Consider the following 18,256-nt stretch of genomic DNA (forward strand, 5'->3'; position numbering starts at 1 on the left):
CAAAATACTGGAGAAAAGTAGAATTGCTTGCCTGTTGGCTTATGTCTGCCAGAAACTGTGTGAAATGTCCCACAGATTTCTTTTTAAAATCTCTGCACTGTTATTAGGAAAGTTCTTAAAGAGGAGCAAATCAAGACTGAGAAACCTGCTGTTCATAGCCTTGTGCAAACACTTTGGAAAACCAAGCATAGCCTTCCAGGCTGCACTGCTGCTCTCCACCTTCACTCTAAACCCAAGATGCACACAGCATTTCCTTCACATTGAAGCTCTAACAGTAGTGGAAAGTGGGAAAGAAGCCTTCTACATCAACAGCAGATACAGAATTTCACTTCAGAATTTCTTTGGCACGGACAAATGCAAACCAGTGGTGTCCAGGAGCTCTGAAGATGCAACAATAAATAAATCTGCTCCAGACCTTTTACAGTTCTCACTCACCTGCAGATTTGGGGTCTTCCAGGCGTTTTTTTATCTGGGAGGTGAGATTCTCAATCAGGGTGAACACCTGGTTACAGACCTCCACTGGGTTCTGGATAAAAGTCATGGAGTTGAGCAGAGAAGCACTGCCTGTAGGTGCTAGCTGAGAGAAGACACCAGTAGAGATTAGTTAGTACCTTTACAAACTGGAAGAACAAGATGCCTTCCTTTTGCAGGTGTCCTGCTGTCTGATCAGGTACAGAAGTTGTACTCCCAGCTAGGGCTTAACAAGCTGTCCTGTTCCCAGGGGTAGTAAGGCTTGTTTTAAAAAATTCCTCATGATCAAAGTCTGAGAGAACAAACAACTGCTCCTACCAGATCAGATCTCCCTCCACCTACAATATCCATTCTTATCTCACTTTGCTTCACAGAAGCCTTAAGCAGTTCCTTGAGGTGATAAATATATTCCTTAATGGTAATGGATTTTTACCTTTTCATAATCCTCCTCAGAGAACTCAGCATCCTTCTGCATGATCTCATGCAGTCTTGCCTTCACTCTGTGTTGACAGCTGCTAAGGGAATCGCTGTCACTGTCCAGAAGACCATTCATGTTGGCACTTTTCACCATTTGCACCAGGATGGGGGTCAGCTCTCCTTCCAGAGCCAGAAGGCCCTAAAGCAACACAGGATAAGACTTCAGCTATGTGCAACCCAAGCAAACACACGTTTCTGGTAGTTTCATGGACAGCCTTCAGCCAGCTTGAGCAAAATCTCAGCTGTCCTTGAAGGGCAGTTATGCAGCCACAGCATCTCCAGCCACCAGTGACTCTGTCATGCCTCTGGAACTATTTGAGGCAAAAGGCCAGTTCTGCCTGCAGCAGCCCCAGATCAGTCTAGGCAGTTGTTGAGCAGCCAACTCAGTTTGCTAGAAAACGTTGATACAGCAGAGGCTCTGAAGAACAGCTATGTTCACCACAGGATTGCCCTTGGCTCAAGATTAAACTGCAGATGAAACTGTCTTCTCCCCATTCCCCACCCCACACTGCATCAAAAACATTTCACTCCCCTTTTAAATCCAGAAGTCAAGGAATAACCCTTCTGGCTGGGCAGTCATCCAAGAAACATTCATTTTGTAGGCTATTAATACTCAGCAACAGGTTTGATGTGCTTTAACATCAAGTACCATCAATACTTCATAAATAACTCCTTCTCCAGTAAGAACCCCAACCAGGACAGGATGCTGAAGAAAACACCCATCTGCAGCTACATTGGGCTTCCAGGACCACCCTACGCACTTGCTGTTGGCATCATGTACCATCATCTTCCCAACAGACATAGGGAAGCTCCTAGGGCAGGGCCTTCCTCATTACCATGGGTTTTCCTTTATAACTGGCATATATCAAGATGAATGTAGTAAAACTAGCAGATGCCCAAAAGAGAGGAAGGACCTTTGCAAAAGCTGCTGCTGTCATCTGAACTCGTCCCTCATCTGAGGCGTAGATCTTGAGATCATGGCGGTAGGTGCTGTGCAGCCTGAGCAAGCCACAGCCAGGGAAGCCAGCATAATCACCTGGACAGAGAACAAAATCAGTATTCTGCAAGAACAGCAGCTGAGCAGGCTGCTTCACACAGCAAGCTTGCTGCAGTAACAAAGTTATGGAGAGAATTCATTACTTCCACAGCCAGCATTCAGGCTGCTCTGAAATAGACATGATGACCAGAAATCTGATTCGGGCTTTGCTTAACTGGGGAAAACTCATTCTGAAGGAAAAAAAAAGTGAGCTTCACCTGTCTAGTCTGATGCTGCCCAAATCCTGCAGCAATCCTCTCTGAACAGCCCATTGTGGTTCTCTGAGCAGCCCATAATGGTTCTTTGAGCCTGAATACCTCCGTGCAGAGTAACTGTGCACAGAAAACTCTGCCTCCTCCGGCTCATGATCTGCACAAGAGCAGCAGCTGCTGCCACCAAAAGAGCAGGAGCGGCTGCTCAGCAGGGGGGGAATCCAAAGCACACACTCAGGAGCTACAATCACCTCAGCACAAAATCTGCCTTATTTATGGTGGCTGACTCACCCACGGGAGACAGCAAGTCATGCAGCTCTGGAGTCTGACCCTCCACAGACAGTGCAGTGGTGACTAAGATGCTGCTGCCTGCAGTCCCATGATGGTTTTGCACAGCACCCAGTCACACTGAATGAGAAGATGGGAAAACTGCTCCCAGCCCTGAGCTCACAACTCAGAGAAACACCCTGCCAGAGAAGGGCAGATACCAACCACAAGCCAGCTGTGCACTGGACAAGGCTGCCACATACCTGCTGCTACCCAGGACACGGCACCGCCCTGCAAGGTAAAGTCTCTCCCTCTCCATGAACGACCATGGGCAGCAGACCAAGTTCTACTGTGAGCAAGAGGGCAGCCACTCACTTAAGAGCAGTCAGCTCAGAAACAGGGCTCAGCCCAGAGTGCTAGTCACTGCACTCCACATCACCAAACCTCTGCTGACAGGTCTCTTCTCTCAGGTTTTGGCTCACTATGCTCCAGTCTACTCCCTGTACTTCCACTGGAATTCCCTCTCCTGCACCCTGTCTTCTGATCTCCGCAATCTCATGTCCCAGTGACTGACTGATTCTCTTGGCTCTGGGCTCAAGAGATACACAACACCACCACGAAGTTCTAACTCACTGTTCCCATCTTCAGGAATGACATACAAACCTTTTCAGGAGGATCCTCTGTCCCCTACATCCCTGCTCCTCCTCCTTGAGCACTGGCAGTCTGCTCTACTTGGCACCCCACAGTAACTAACACCATGTGCTCCCAGTTTTCTCACCTTTTGTAAAGTTTATTATCATGCTTGCTAAAAACATGCTCTTGAGATCACAAGGATCTGACCTCACCTCCCTCCACCTGCTGGTAACACTCCTAATGCAGCCCAGGATACCATTTGCCTTCTTTGTGGCAAGGGCCCATTGCTGGCTCATGTTCAGCTTGGTGCCCAGCAGGATCCTCAGGTCCTTTTCTGCAAAGCTGCTTTCCAGCTGGGTGGCCCCCAACATCTATTGGTGCCAAGGGGTGTTCCTCTCTAGCAGCAGGACTTTGCACTTCCCCTTGTTGAACATCATGAAGTTCCTGCCAGCCTGTTTCTCCCACCTGTCTCAGTCCCTCTGGATGGCAGCACAACCCTCTGGCCTATCAGTCACTCCTCCCAGTTTTGTGTCATTTGCAAACTTGTCAAGGGTACACTCTGCCCCATCATCCAGACCATTAATGAAGATATTGAAGAGGATTTGACCCATTTTTTAACCCTGGAATACACTGCTGGTTCCTGGCTCAGATAGCTTTGAATTCACTTCACTGGCTGCTACTTCAGCCCTTCCTTCACCAGCTATGAGGATGGTACCAGAAGCAGTGTCAAAAGCCTTACTGAGGTCAAAAGCAGGCCATAGCCTCTCTTCTCCCATCACCTAAACAAGCCAGTTACTTCACTGTACAAAGTTATCAGGTTGGTTAAGCATGACTTCCATCTGTGAATCCACACCAACTACTGCCCATCACCTTCCTGTCCTTCAGGGGCACAGAAATGGTTTCCAGGATTAGCTGTTCCACTCAAGGGTGCATCTCAGCTCATAGACTTCTCTATGTCCAGTTGTCTTAGCTATCCCCCGATTCAATCCTCTCCCACCAAGGGTAACTCCTCCTTCTTCCAGAAGGAAATTCAATTTAAATTAGCTTAACTAATTTGAAATTTAATTAATTAAATGTAATTAATTAACCATATAAATCAATGATAAGCAGTATCCAACACTGGTCTCAGTAGGAGCAGTGTGTTTTTGCTGACTCTTTATTTGGGTGGAAAAGGCAACCTCAGCCTCTTTTGTCCCCTTTTGGGTTCTTGTTGTGTGCACCAAATGCTGTTTGGAGTCATAGAACTACGTGGGAGAACACATAGAGAAGTTACCTTCCTTTTCTCCTGTGTCAAGGCAGAGTTATCTGTGTTGCAAGACAGACTTTCTCTGTTCTCTACATCTCACCTACATTCCTTGTCAATCATACCTAGATTTTGAACCATATTTGCTGCATCAGAATGTATCTTGTTAGAATGGCTTCTCTGCTTGGAGTGCTGGCATGCCAGCTGGAAGAATGATCCTGTGCTCCAGGACACACTGAGGGTAACCACTGCAGCAGACAGCTCCAGCCAGCTCAGGGATCTTTGGGTGCAAAACCCACTCGAGTTATCCTTTCAGAAGAACAAACCTAGTAATGACCTGAGTCACCCAGGCTGCAGACAGCCCACAGCTGTCTGGCATCCCACTCGCTGGGCTAGGCAGCCTGGCACAGCCACAGAACAGGACTGGAGAGCCATGGGCAAATCTTACCTTGGCCCCCAGGGTACATGCAGCGAAAGGCTCGCCCCAGCTCTTCAGCCTGGACTCTTCCTGCTGGTGTCAGCTCTCCACCCCACTTAAGCACCAGGAGAAGGGATGGGGAAGGCTCTCTGCGAGCTTCTAGGAGACAAACAGGTACTCACTACATCAGATCTCAAAGCTGAGCTTGCAGGGGGAGAGGAAGGGAGGAAGAAGAGGTTGTCATCAGCACCTTGCAGAGCATTCTCAACACAAACCTGACCCAAAATCCCCAGGAACCAAAACAACAAGTAGGAAATTAAGAGCCACTACTTTCTGAAGGATAGCATTCATGAAATTGGAAGCAGAAGCCCTGTGGCACTATCTGGGGTACAGTGGTACACCACAGACACACCACTCCAACCCTCCACGTGATGTGAGCAAAGATAAGACATGAGTTATTCATTCTATTTGCGTGTCCAGAGGCCTGTATCTAGGCAGGATAGCTGCATGCACTCCTGAACACCAGGCTTAAAGATCATGCCAGCAACACCAGGTTTCTTTACCTTCATCTTCACTTGCAGCTTTTGGATGCCCATGAGGCAGATAGGTCAGCTGAACCTTACGGTTAATGCCAGAAAAATGTCCATACCTGTCACAGGGAGAGGACAGAAAAAAAAATCAACTCCACTCATCCTGTGCCCAGAGGTCCCCAAGTAGCTCACAGTAAAATCACAGCATGGGCAAGGGACTTCCTGCTGCAACATCTGTTGCCACCGACATTTTTGCCACTGCCTGTGACCCAGCACACAGTCCCAAGAAAAGCCACACGATTCCCCCAAGGGAAAGCCACAGATCCACTCCCTTGCCTCTCCTCAGCGGGCAGCATGCTGTGCCCTCATACCCACCCCAGGGCTATAATCAGCAGTTAATGTCTATCTCCATCTTTAACACGGGAATTAATGAAATCATTGGAAAACCCAGTCTGCCAGCAGCTCTGAGGAAAACCACTTCTCTAATGAGCAGAAAGAGCAGCAGAAGGAACTACACCCACTGTGCTCCACAGACATGGCTGGGAGGGGCACTACCTGTGCATGCCAGAGCCAGCTGGATCTCAGAGAAACCCTTCTTGTGATTCTAAGATGCAAACACCACCATGTTGTCTTTTATTTTGGCTGCACAAAACCCAAGAGGACACAAACATCTTTTCAAGCTTCTCAAGCTCCTTCTTGTTAAGCTTCTGGCACTAGAACAACCTTATTTAAAACAAGATTTGTTCCAAATTTATCCAAATGCTTCATATCCCTATGGTCCCTACAGCACTCCAATTCTCTCCTGCAGCAAAGGAAGCTCAGCCTCGTCTTAAGTTGTTTAGCCCAAAACAGAGCCCCTTGAAACAGGAACCAGCACTGGTTCTGGTGCCAAGGAGAAATCATTAAGAGTGTGGCACCTCTCATGTACAGCTGCCAACAGGAGATGGAGCAGACCCTGTCCTCTGGGGAACCAGCTGGCCAAGACATCAGCAGCACAGCTCGTTTCTCCATCACATACTGACCCGCAGCTCTGAGGCAAACCCATGAACCCTTACATCTCCAAAACACTCTTCAGCTGCTCCAGTTTGGATTTCCTCTCCTCAATCTCACAGTCGCTGTGAGTTCCCAGGTCCACCACAAGCTGCCGTGCAATGTCCAGCACTTCCTGTTGGAGAGCAGGCAGTCTCAGGCATTCAGCAATTCACTGTACACTTGCAAGGCTTCCAGATGGCTTCACTCAGCATCAGGTCCACACAAATACTTGTCTGTGGCATGTCATTTCATAAGACACAGCCCAGGCAGGACAAACTTTCACACTGCAGTTTGCTTCATTCCCACCTTGGGAATCCAGCCATGTTCAAAACCAAGCAGGAGTCTCCAGCTGCCCCACTCCTTAGCCTGGACCCATCTTTCACCAAAGGCACCCACCACAGATGGGGAAGTTGCATTAAGTCATCCCCATGCTACAGTCTGCACATCAGCCAGGAAGAGTTTCCACTCCACTGTGAAGCTGTCACCCAGCTGGGTGTGCACAGGAGGGGAATGAGAAAAGGAATGTTTGTGTCACAGACTGTTGCCCTTAGGAGGGCTTCCATCCTACCAAAGAACTGCCTCATGCTGGGGTCTGTACCACCTGCAAGTCCCACACAGTAACTGCAGATTAGGCCTCCCCTCACCTGTAGCTGCTCTGGTTTCTTCAGCTTCAACTTCCCAGTTTTGTAGCCATCGTATTTCTCAAATAACTCAAAGAACCTGAACAGACAACAAAGACTTTTGATTCACTTTCTGCTGTTTCAGTACTACGAGGACTGTCATCCCTACACATGCATTCACACTCTGTTCTTCAGGAAGAACCAGCAGGCCCACTGGCTCCTTCCTGTGCTTCAGAAATTTTGAAAAAATACAAGTTTTTTTCAGCCACAGGTACAAAAAAGCAGCAGCCACTAGCTTCCCATATAGTGGGGCAGCTAGCAGACCTTCACTCTTTTTTCCAGTGTTCACACAGAAGGTGTCAGGATCTCCAGAATGGGGAAAGGGGCCTCCCTCACCTGGGCAGAAAGCATTTGCTCAAAGCTAGCCAGGAAAAAGCACTGCCTGCCATGCACCCAGCCCTTCTGCTCCTCCCCAGCTCAGAGAATGGGCCTCCTCACTTCCCACCAGCACAGCATCTCACCGTGGATGCTTCACTTCCATCTTCATCTTCTGTTTTGGCGTGCGATCTCCGTGCCGAATGACTGCAATAACACAACGGAGCTCCATCCTGGGGAAACACAGGAGACACCTGACAAATGTGCCTCTACACTCCATAGTTGTCACCAGAAATTAGGTTCTCCTTGTTTTTTCAGCTCCATCCTTTTGACAGCTGCTTTTCTCCCCAGGGGCAAAAACTTCTCCCAGACCAAACCAGGCACAGGTCAAAGGCTGCAGAAGCAATCAGAGTACTGCAAGCACCACCAGGTCATCTGGTTTCCCATCAGGGGAAAGGACCACAGTACCACAATCTAACAGGCAGAATCACATCTGCAGCAGAAAGGACCAGCTTGGATGTTACAGTATCTGCAGAAAGAGCATTTTGAATTGTGCCACGCTGGTTTTCAGGCTCAACTTGTGTAATGCTCATAGGACTGCTTAGAAAGACCCAGGAAAAAACAGCTTGGCTCAGAAGAACAGTTCTACAGCTGGAGTATTGTCCTCCAGCAAACAGTTGGACCTGTAGATAGAAAGATCCCACAGCAACCAGCCACCTGCATGAACCAATAGTTAGGCTGGCTGATTTCAGAAGGGCTGCAGGAGTTTGCTTTTTCAGACACTCCAACTGTTTCTTACAGGATCTCAGAGCAAGGGGAGCTGGTTCCATCAGTCTCTTTGTCACAAGGTGTCACTGAAGCCAACAGTCCTGTGGGCTGTGCAGTGTTTGTGTTTGCCAACTTTTTCCAAATGACCATGCAGTAAAGAAGGGATGAACACATCCTGTCCATCCAACAGCACCTGCTCTGTTGACTTCATACGAGGTGTGCTGAGGGTCACAGAGCAGCATCCTGAGCACTGAGCCAGTGACAGCCATGTACTAACCCCTGTCCTGTGCTGATCAAGAATCTGGGTCTCCTGAAAGCTGTGTGAGCAGCTCCTGTCATTCTTTCCATGACTGCTCATCTGCATTCATCAAACCCAGGACTCATTTACCACCTACCACCCCTTTCCTGTGCAGGGCTAAGCCTTTTCACAGGCCTTTCAGGGTTGCAGCCAACACAGCAGCTGGAGTTCTGATGGAGAACACCATTCTGCTGGGTGATGTCTGTCCCTCAGATAGGGTTTGCACTGTGTCCCTCATGTACATCACCAGCAACCTTTTGAGAAGATGGCAGGTACTCACATGGTTCCTGAAGTTGTGGGGACAATGGGAATGTCTTCTGCCTCTGTTGGGATGGACCAGGGAATATGAAACTGGGGAGCCAATTCCCGCATGATTATATTTCTGGAAGAAATCAGAATACAAAACTTGTAAGAAATTCCATTCCCTTGGATCTCCACCTCTTCCTTAGCAGTCCAGCTCCAAGATTTGAAGACAGAACCTCTCCTCACCTTCCACACAGAGACATCTACCACACCATGGGCTAGTTAGGGCATTCCAAAGGGACACAGTTTCCCTCACATCACCAATACTTCAGTTGAGCTTAGCACCTTCTAAGATACATCCAGCTGCAGGCAGGAGCTCCAGAGGCTAGAAATAATTAACCTGCTCCTCCCAGAGCTGAGCTTTCACTTGATAAACAAATGTCCCCAATGTGACCCACCTGCAGACTTCTCTGCCACACTGATCAGGGCTCCATATTCATTTTACTCTACTATCAGTTACCTCACTCACTCTCAAAACTTGCATTTTACCTACCCAAGGATTTTGGCACAGTCATCATAATACTTCATAGAATTCTTCACAAAGCTGAAGCCGTTGACGTCACAGACGAACGAGTGGCCGTTTGCCCGCAGCAGGTCGAAGCCACACACAGTTTGCTGCATGAGGAAGCAGAGGAGACAGGACTGGGCAGGCTGTGATGGGAGCGCAGCAAGGGCCAGCAGCTGCCTGGCCAAGCAGGGCACACACTGCCCAGAACAGCTCCACCAGTGCTGCAGCTGTCCTCCATGCCTTCCCCATGAGCCTGAGACAAGCGTGAAAATGCAGCCACCAGCCAGCAGTAACAGGAACCTTTACACCCTCTCAACTGGATCAAAGGTCCAACCCATGAGCCCTCAGATTAAGCCACCCCCCTACTTCCCAGAGTACCATAGGCTTAAGACAGAACAGCTCCTGGCTCTCCTGCTCTTGCCTCTAAAACCAACCCTTCTGAATGAGACTGACAAGCACAGACAGTGGTACAGGCAGAGACATCTATCACTGTGTGGAAAAGGCCACAAGGCAGGGCAAGGCCACAGCTCTGTCAGCACAACTGCATGGACTGCAGATTGTAGCAAGGGCAGGAACAAGTAGCCGAGTGCTGAACATGTCATGCAATTAAACTAGACACACATTCACTCTACTGACTTGTAGAAGAGAAGACAAATGTGCACCAAAGCCAGATCAAAATTAACTAAAAGTCCAAACCCCAGAACCAGAAGATGACAAAGTCTTCCACGCAAACACAGCCAGGAAACAGCAAAGGCAAGATGAGTGCAGGCCAAGGGGATAGCAGTATGCTCCAAATCTGCTATCAAATGCTCAGATATATGCTAGACACCAGCCACGTGCCAGCACAGAGGGCATTTGCTGTAGGCCCTCCTGCCTTCCCAATCACTGCTGACCAGCAGGACCAGCTGCAGCCAGCCACCAGAGCTGTAACTGGTATCAGAGGTGGGAGACTCTGCCCCAGAGACAGAACTCAAGCTGTAACAGACTCAGGTCAGATATTTGTGGAGTATTCTGCTTGCAGTGGACAGAGAACACAGACCTTAAAGGCTACACAGACTTTCCGGGCAACCAGCTTCTCCATGGCAGTCAGCATGACCGGGTAGCGGATCTCCTTCCCCTCACTGTCCCGTTCCACCTTCCCATCCAAGGCGGGTGACTTGCGAGCCTCCGCGTGGGCATAGTCTGGCCCCACAGTGTACACCTGAGAAAGAGTTGCACACACATAAGCATCTCAATGAGCTTCAGCTTCCAGAAGGTGTTTTCATTACAGACACAGAGAGGGGATTAGAAAGTCTCAAGCATTCCTCCTGTTATAACCTACAGAACATCCACTCCCCGCTTTGGGATCCAGGCCACACAGCCAGCACCTCACAGCTTAAACAGTCCAGAATCTAAGCAGGACTGAGCAGGACTGCCCACCTTTCAGCTGCCCCAGGCCTGAAGAAAGGAGGAGATGTTCCAGGCTTCTCCTTACCTTCACATCAGTGCCATCTGTAGGCATAAACTCCTCATAAATGTAGGAGCCAGTCTTCCTTACGCTGCTCTCTGGAGAGTACACGCTGCTCCGGCTGCCAATCTGGAGACACAAAATAAACACCTCAGGAGAGAGCACATGGCTTCTCTCCTCAGAGGGAAGAACAAAAGGCCTGCTTCATCCCACATGCAGAGAATTAGGGGAACGCCTCCCAGAAACCCCAGCTATTACAGCACTCTTCTTTATGGAGGACGAAAGTGGCCCCAAAACACAGACAGCAGGTACATCCTTTTCCAGGCTTTGAAGAGGAGAAAAGTTATTACAGACCATTACACTGACTCCAGTCACTACAAGGACATGGAACAAAAAACAGGGGATAAAACCTAGACAGGAAAGAGCCTAGCTAATGAGTAAATGATAATAAATGATGGCAAGGGATAATCAGACCAATTAAGTTCCTTCTAGGACATCTGACTGATGCTATGTACAGAGGATGAAGTCGTTTTCATTTTTAGCAAGGCTTTGGATACAACCTCCAGTGACCTGCCTGCATGTTAACTAAGGAAACAATCATTGAAGATTAGCAATGGCAGATGTGCAACTGGAAAAAATACAGCCCAACTACTAGCTGTTTGCAAGCAAAGCAGAGGAGGTGAGCAAGGGCAGATGCTCTGTGAAATCCAGGGATAAATACTGCACTCATCATATCTGCAGGCTACACTCATCTGAGAAGGGCAACAATCATGTTAGAGGACAGAAACACAAGGGGTTTGGTTTTTTTAAATCACCTTGATAAATTGAGGAAGTGATTTGGAAAAAAACAGCAGTTTGGTAAGGGGCACAGTTCTCTATGACTGCTAGGCAGCACACAGGCCAGACAGAGTTGAGGAAGGCAAAGGCAGCACTACTACTAAAATCTGTCCTTCTGCAACTCCCAGTTAGATGGGTTGAACTTCAAGTTCTAAGAAGGCCTAGATTTCCCCAACACAAAACCTTCCTAATTTCTTCCTTCAGGCTCCCTCCTGAAGCCACAGGGGTGTCAGAGCCGCAGATCCGTAGGTTCTGACACCAGCACTGGAGCTCCTTACTCACCTTCCGGAAGAGCCGCTGGCTGCCCCCACCTGCTGACGTTGGGTAGTAGATATACACATTATGGTCTTCAGCACTGACTGGCTTCTCCACAAATGGCTTTGGGAAAATAGCTCCATTTACCTCCACGTGGTCCTCTCCTTCCACTAAGTTGCACTCTGAAGATAAAGAACAGCAGAGCTGAAGTCCTTCAGCCCTGGCCCATCAACCAGTTCTTGCTGTTGAGACCCTGGTTTGCAAAAAGCCACAGACTCATAAGCCAGGCCTCTTCAAGCTGATGATCAGCAGCTACTCTCTGCAAAGTATTTTGCACAGCACAGCATGTGAAAATGGCTCTCAGCAGAGCCTGGACACTGACCTTCTGGTCTGTCAGGGTCTCGATTGAGCACAGCATAGCGAGGCAAGTCTATTCCCTCTTCTTGAAGGATTCGATACACTTCACGCCTGGAGAGGACATAAACAGAGGAGTCTAGAAGGTCCTCAGCACACGCCAAGGGAAAGGCTTCACTCCCCCCAACGAAGAACAAACTCAGATGAACACATAAAAGTCTCTTGTCTTGATCATGGTAGTCTCATTCTGTGAGAGCTCTTCTACTTCCTATTTCATCTGGCTATTGCTTACAAGACATTTGTACCAGAAAATGAAGCATGTCTCAGAGGAATAGATATTCCTCTCTATGTTTTGGAGAAACAAGCCCTAAAAGCCACTCCTAAAGACCCCTTCCTCCCCATCTCACTCATTTGTTTGGGGCCAGGAAGATGAGGTTTACCTGGCATGCTGAGGAGAGGAACCAGACAAAGGTGGGTGACAGACACTTACCTGTCCTGGATATAATACTGCATGTTGAGGTCATTGATCAGGAATGGCTTGCACAGCTTGGCATAAGCAACAGCTTTATCCAGAGGGAACCCTGAAATGGGGTGAGGGGAAGAATCAGTGAAAGATCTCAAGTCAAGATGTCATGTAGGCTAAGGCCAGCCACAGGATCTTTACCTTTGGAGTGGAAGGATATCAGGCAGTCACAAGAGGGCCAGTTCTCCACCGGTTCGTTCAGGATCACATCTTCCCCCATGATCACCACAGTGATGTACTCAAACTTACACAGGCGCTCCAGAATCTGTGTCATGGGCTTCGACTTAGACTTTTTGGTCATGGCACAGATTCCAACCACGATCTGCCTTTCAGGTGGCTAAGGAAAGACAGAAATCAGCCTAGTACATGGTCAGCTACTGCACTGAATTTAAGCTGTAACAATGTAGAAATGCAGCAGTGCAGGACAAATGAGGGATTTTCCTCCAGCCAAGCACTCAGCTCTTACTAGACTTAAACCCACACATACTCCCAGCTCCCACTACAGTCTCTGAGGGACATCATAAGGAGCAGCCCAAACCAACCACTTCTTTGCCAGGTGGTAAGGTGTTTCCTTCTTATACTGGGCACTAATGCTAATGGTCAGAAATAAGTGTCTGGCACCTGAACAAGCAGCAGGGACTGGAATGCCACATCACATTCTCTGGCCTGTAACTCACCAAGACAGTTGGCGGACTTTGGCAGGCTCAAAGAAGAGCTGCAAATGTTTTGCAGAAAAAAAAAAGTCCAGGAACTCAGTCTGTCTTATCTGAGAGAAAATGAAGGGGAGATTACAACAGCAAGTAGCTGTGAGTAGAAGAGAAACAGTACCCAGTGCTCTTCCATATATCTCACAAAGGTACAAGATCCAGTGGGACAAAGCTGAGTAACTCAAGAGAGAAGATCTGCATTCACAAGGTATTGGCACCTGTAGGAAGAGGCTAAGGTCTGCGGTGGAGTTTCTGCCACTGTCTAGAAACCCCAGACTGAATGTTTTCCTGACAGATTCATTCTGGCATAAGCAGTATTAAATGAGTATCACCTGAGGACTGTGAGCTACCCATCACAAACCACTGTGGCTTCAAACTGTAAGCTGAGACTTTAGCAGTTACTGCATGGACTTGCAAAGCCAGGGTTTCACAGCAACAAGAGCTTCTAGAAGTGAAAGAGTTTCCAAATCCCTTTCCACACCTGATAAACAGCTCCTCACTAAGCACCAAGGCACACATAACTCTGTGGGTTTGAAGGAAGCCCATGTGTACTCTTAGGTCAATAATCCCCTTGCAGTGGAGATTCAGGGTATAGAGGCAAGGGAAACAACCACTGCAGTGGTGTATGGTGCCAGCAGCAACATCCCTGCAGCATCCAAATCCCACATGCAGAAGAGCAAACCCCTAATATAACACTGAATATGGGCCAAAAGCAGTCAGAGCTGGAGACCTTTCTGCATTCTCTTCCTGGAGAGTACAGAAAAGAAGAAATGCTTCCTTTCTGCAGACACACCTTTGCCCTTTTCACAGTTCCTAGAGTTTTCCTCAGCAATTTCCCTGATGAAAAAGAAAGGTTTACAGGAGTGTCAGGGTTAAATTGCTGGGACAAAGAAACCCAATGGTGTACTTGAAAAAGAAAGCAGAGACGTGAGGGCTGACCGCAGCAGGAGGCAGCAAGCATAGCAGCATGACAATGCAATCACCCTGTCAGAAACGACACTGCTGTCCCCAGGCTGTGCCACACAGCCTGCTGCCACGTCTCCTGAAGTCCTGACTGCCTGTGGCTGCAGCAGCAACCCCACAAACCATGGCTGAGAACCAGGAATTCTGCACAGATGCTCCAACCCAGCCCACCGGAATCTCCTTACCGACTCCTCCTCTTCATCATCTTCAAAGAAATCAGTTTCATCTGTCTTCATGTTTGATCCCAGAAAGTCTGTTTCATCATCCCTGGAACCAACAACAAACCTGGGAGTGGAGTTCTCTCCCTCAGTGGAGGTCGTCAGGGACGACATTGCAGCTCTGGTGGCCAACCATCCCGCTCTGGAATCACAGCGTGCAAAAAGGGATGGACAAGGTCAGAAGCAGGGTGAGCAGGCAGTGCTGAGGAGGGCAGGGACTGGCATGAGTGAGCCCAGGGACCTGCTGCCCAGCACAGAAGGAGGGAGCTGAAAGAGACCCTCAGGGTGGAAAGGGATCTATCTGGGGTTCAGGATCATTTCAGATAGGCAGCTTCACTGTGCAATTAGCCCCTCTGCACCAACTAGGAAAGGGACAGTGTCACCACCTGCACTGAAATCATTGAAGCCTTACAATGATGCATGCTCCAAGCTGCTGTCTAAATCATGGACAGGGACAGTGGATACCCTCGCAGGCTCATACACCAAATAACATCGATGGAGACTCCAGAAGTTAAGATGAAGGTTAGGACCGTGACAGGGACTTTCCAATTGCCAATTTTCATCCTTTCAGCTCAAGCAGACCTACAGTAACAGAGAGAGATCAGTTTCAGAGGAGCAAGAGTTAGGAGGAAGAGGGGGAAGGGAAGAAGTGACAACTCTGGCAAGGAAAGAGGGCACAGATGAAGAATCAGCAACAGTTTGGGTTGCAGGACAGGGTTCCTGGGTTTGCAGGCTGGCTCTGACTCACTCTGTGACCACAGAAGCTGATTACTGGGATACAAGCTATGCTTTATAAACACCAGGAGTGTGTCACCTACAATAGCAGCTCCACCAGACGCAGGAATGACAATCTCAACACACAGCATGCATGACCTGCACACACCAAGGACACAGCTGTTGACCTCTGACCACAGATGCACACAAATAAATGCCAAGGGGTTGCCCTTTACTGTGTTCTCCCCAGCTATGAAGTGGTCATAAGCATTCCCCCCATGTAAGTGCAACCTTGGGAAGAGGACATTGTGAACACTTCACGTTACTAAGTACTTCCTAAAAATGGACATGAGACATTCTCCACTGCTTCTTCCCATGCTCTCACATGATTGCCAGCATTCCCCAGGCTGAGTTACTGTATTTCCTCCTCTTTTTGAGCATGCTTTTCCTCACATCATAGCAGAGCATACAGCTGTCAGCCTGCAGTCTGGAGCAGAGCAAGCACACCCAGATGCAACCAGCCTGCTTCCAGCAGGGCTGCACAGCAGACAAGAGCCCCCTTGCCGGGAATAACAGCAGGAAACTTGAGCACCGTGGGAGTGGACAAAAGAAACAAACACACAGAGCAGTCCAGCCACTTGTGAAATCCCCTGGGAAGTATGGGTAAAAATGAAGCCTGGCTCCCCACAGGAACACTGTGCATGCTCCCAGACAGGACAGGAGATGTGACAGTGCTCAAAGAAAGTGCTGGGACAAGGTCCTCCAGCTGTATTGCCAGGCACTGGCTCGACAGCAACTCCAGGGTAATCTCCACTGCCAGATCTTCTGGGAGAGCCAACACCAACCCCACAGAAACCAGAGCTGGCACAGCCAGACTGGACTTTGCACCCACCACACCAAGGACCATCTCCTGCACCCAAATGCCAGCTCCCACTGGTCCCTGCCAGCGTCCCCCAGCCCAGCGCTGCCTGCTCCCACACCACCCTGGAGGCACAGGGCACAGAGCAGTGTCCTCACCAGCAAGAGTCACAGTTGTCACTCACCATCGGTGCCCTCTGGGAGCAACAGTGCTGGCAGAGACCAGGCTACACAGGCATTTCACTGTGGGCTCCTTAGACTCTAGGCTATTTCCACAGGAGGCCAGGAGCAGTATTCCTGAAACACTCAGGAAGCATTTTCATTCCTGTGCCTTGCTGTCTCAGCACACCAGAGCAGAACAAGACCTTAGCAAGTACCCTGTCAGCTGGATGGCTGAGGATTTAATGAGGTAAACCATGCAAGGAGAGGAGGAGGGTTGTTTTCTCCAATCCCTTACTCTCCCCTCCCTCCTGGAAAAAAGAGATCAAGCTGCAGGAAAACCTTTGCCCTAGGAACTAAGAAAGCAATGAGTTCTCTACATTCCTGTTCCTATCCCAGAAAAAAGCCCCTGCCTGGCTGTAGCCATTTCCAGAGCTGACAGTCACTGGTGCATCAGGCATTCTTTGGTGTTGACAGGGAAAGTCTCGAGATCTCAGGTTGTTTCTAGTGTGGGGAATAGGAGAAGGTATAACCAAAACCTTTGTCAAGTTTCTCTTTAAATTAAATCCTTTATCTGACTAGATTTATACCAACAGAGACTACAGACTCTTGATGGAACAGAACTTCTAGCTACAGGCAGAACTAAGGCATCTAAAACTCAGGCAGACTCTTAAGGGAAACAGGCAAGTGGAGCTCTTTGCTGGTATCAAAGGCAAAATAACACAGGGTCTGCCACCACACTGAATCAGTGCTGAGCTATCAAAGAGTTTATGTGCCAGGAGGGTGGCAGCTTCTCCCAGACATGGCACCAGCAAGGGTCAGCCCACACCACTGCTGCACCCTTGCTTCCTTCAAACTCAGAGCTATGAGAGGTGCCGACAGTACACAATGCTGAGGGTTCTGTATCCTTCGCATTGCCTCCTGAGCTACCTGCTCCTAGAGGTCATATGTTCAGACCAGCCCCCACTTGCTGAGAGTGCTACAGGTCTCACCTTCCACTAATCACAGCAAGAATACTAAGTGCTGAGTTAATGGTGCTGGCTGTATTGTCCAAAAGAGCTCTGTTATACACACAAAAAAGGTAAAGATGGTTCTGCCTTCGAGTATCCAGACTTGCCAGATGCAGGAGGAAGTGCACCTCAGCCATGGCAGATAAGGGTGTTCTTGCACTCTCTTCCAGGAAGGGCAGCTGTGATCTGCCCTGCAATCAAAAGTTGGCACAATCACCCAACAGCTGTCAGAAGCTGCCGACACACAACCTGAAACTGAGATGTAGACCTTGCCTCTGAGTGTCCCAGGACTAATTCAGCTCCCTAGACTACCTTGTGTTAGTGGCAAGAAAGGCGACAGTAAGTTGTTTTCTGATTCCTCAGCAGATCACTCTGGTGCTGCTCACAGAGGACAGAGACCTATTCTTTGTGTCTCACTTCTGAGGTACCAAAAATTTCAGAGAAGAAAGTGTGATCAAGGCTTGTGTTAACTTTATACTCAGTGTGGCATTAACCACTAAGCAGTGGGTTTGGATGTGGGGGTTTGTCTCATTTTGATTTTTAACCAAAGCCTGTTACAGCTGAGGACACACAATTTGAAAGTGCAGTCCCTGCAGTGGTGGGAGGACTGAAGGACAAGGACAGGTATCTGCAGGACTGTAGATACTGTAACTGCTAAAAACACGTAGCTGGCTGTTTAAAACACAAGTGCTGCCATTGCCTTGTTGAATTACCTCAAACTGCTATGGGCACTAAGCGCAAACCACCAGTCCAATGAAACAAAATACCCCAACCCTGAAAGTTCAGGCCTTGATCAGTGCAGCACCTTTGCACGCATGGCCAATGAAGGACCTGTGCCCAAGGAGTTCTGCTGTCACAAGTGCTGTTTGCGTTAAGGTTAATTACACACTTAGAGCCAGGGGGTGAAAGCTTACTCTTATCACAAACACTTAATTGCCTCAAAAGAAAAAGCACACCTACAGCAGAGTTAATAATTAAAAGCTGTTTGTAGCTGGTGTGTCAGGGAAAGCTCTCCACGCT

At 48.7% G+C, this 18,256-nt stretch overlaps 1 protein-coding gene across 1 annotated transcript in view; it reads right to left on the bottom strand.

Moving 5' to 3' along the window:
* PPIP5K1 (diphosphoinositol pentakisphosphate kinase 1) overlaps positions 1 to 14,633 on the bottom strand; it is a 39,909-nt gene extending 25,276 nt beyond the window's left edge. The window contains exons 1-17 of the mRNA XM_054388057.1: positions 14,463 to 14,633; positions 12,749 to 12,944; positions 12,575 to 12,665; positions 12,113 to 12,198; positions 11,758 to 11,912; positions 10,666 to 10,767; positions 10,231 to 10,392; positions 9,177 to 9,298; positions 8,661 to 8,762; positions 7,461 to 7,547; positions 6,964 to 7,039; positions 6,343 to 6,452; positions 5,321 to 5,406; positions 4,788 to 4,916; positions 1,863 to 1,984; positions 905 to 1,087; positions 436 to 577 (exon numbers count right to left, since the gene is read on the bottom strand). Coding sequence (XP_054244032.1) covers positions 436 to 577; positions 905 to 1,087; positions 1,863 to 1,984; positions 4,788 to 4,916; positions 5,321 to 5,406; positions 6,343 to 6,452; positions 6,964 to 7,039; positions 7,461 to 7,547; positions 8,661 to 8,762; positions 9,177 to 9,298; positions 10,231 to 10,392; positions 10,666 to 10,767; positions 11,758 to 11,912; positions 12,113 to 12,198; positions 12,575 to 12,665; positions 12,749 to 12,944; positions 14,463 to 14,609 — 2,098 coding nt within the window. The 5' untranslated portion in view covers positions 14,610 to 14,633. The remainder of the gene's footprint in view (positions 1 to 435; positions 578 to 904; positions 1,088 to 1,862; positions 1,985 to 4,787; positions 4,917 to 5,320; positions 5,407 to 6,342; positions 6,453 to 6,963; positions 7,040 to 7,460; positions 7,548 to 8,660; positions 8,763 to 9,176; positions 9,299 to 10,230; positions 10,393 to 10,665; positions 10,768 to 11,757; positions 11,913 to 12,112; positions 12,199 to 12,574; positions 12,666 to 12,748; positions 12,945 to 14,462) is intronic.
* Positions 14,634 to 18,256: the final 3,623 nt, after the last annotated feature.

Source organism: Indicator indicator, chromosome 16, assembly GCF_027791375.1.
Source record: "Indicator indicator isolate 239-I01 chromosome 16, UM_Iind_1.1, whole genome shotgun sequence".
In the NCBI taxonomy this organism is placed as follows: Eukaryota; Metazoa; Chordata; class Aves; order Piciformes; family Indicatoridae; genus Indicator; species Indicator indicator.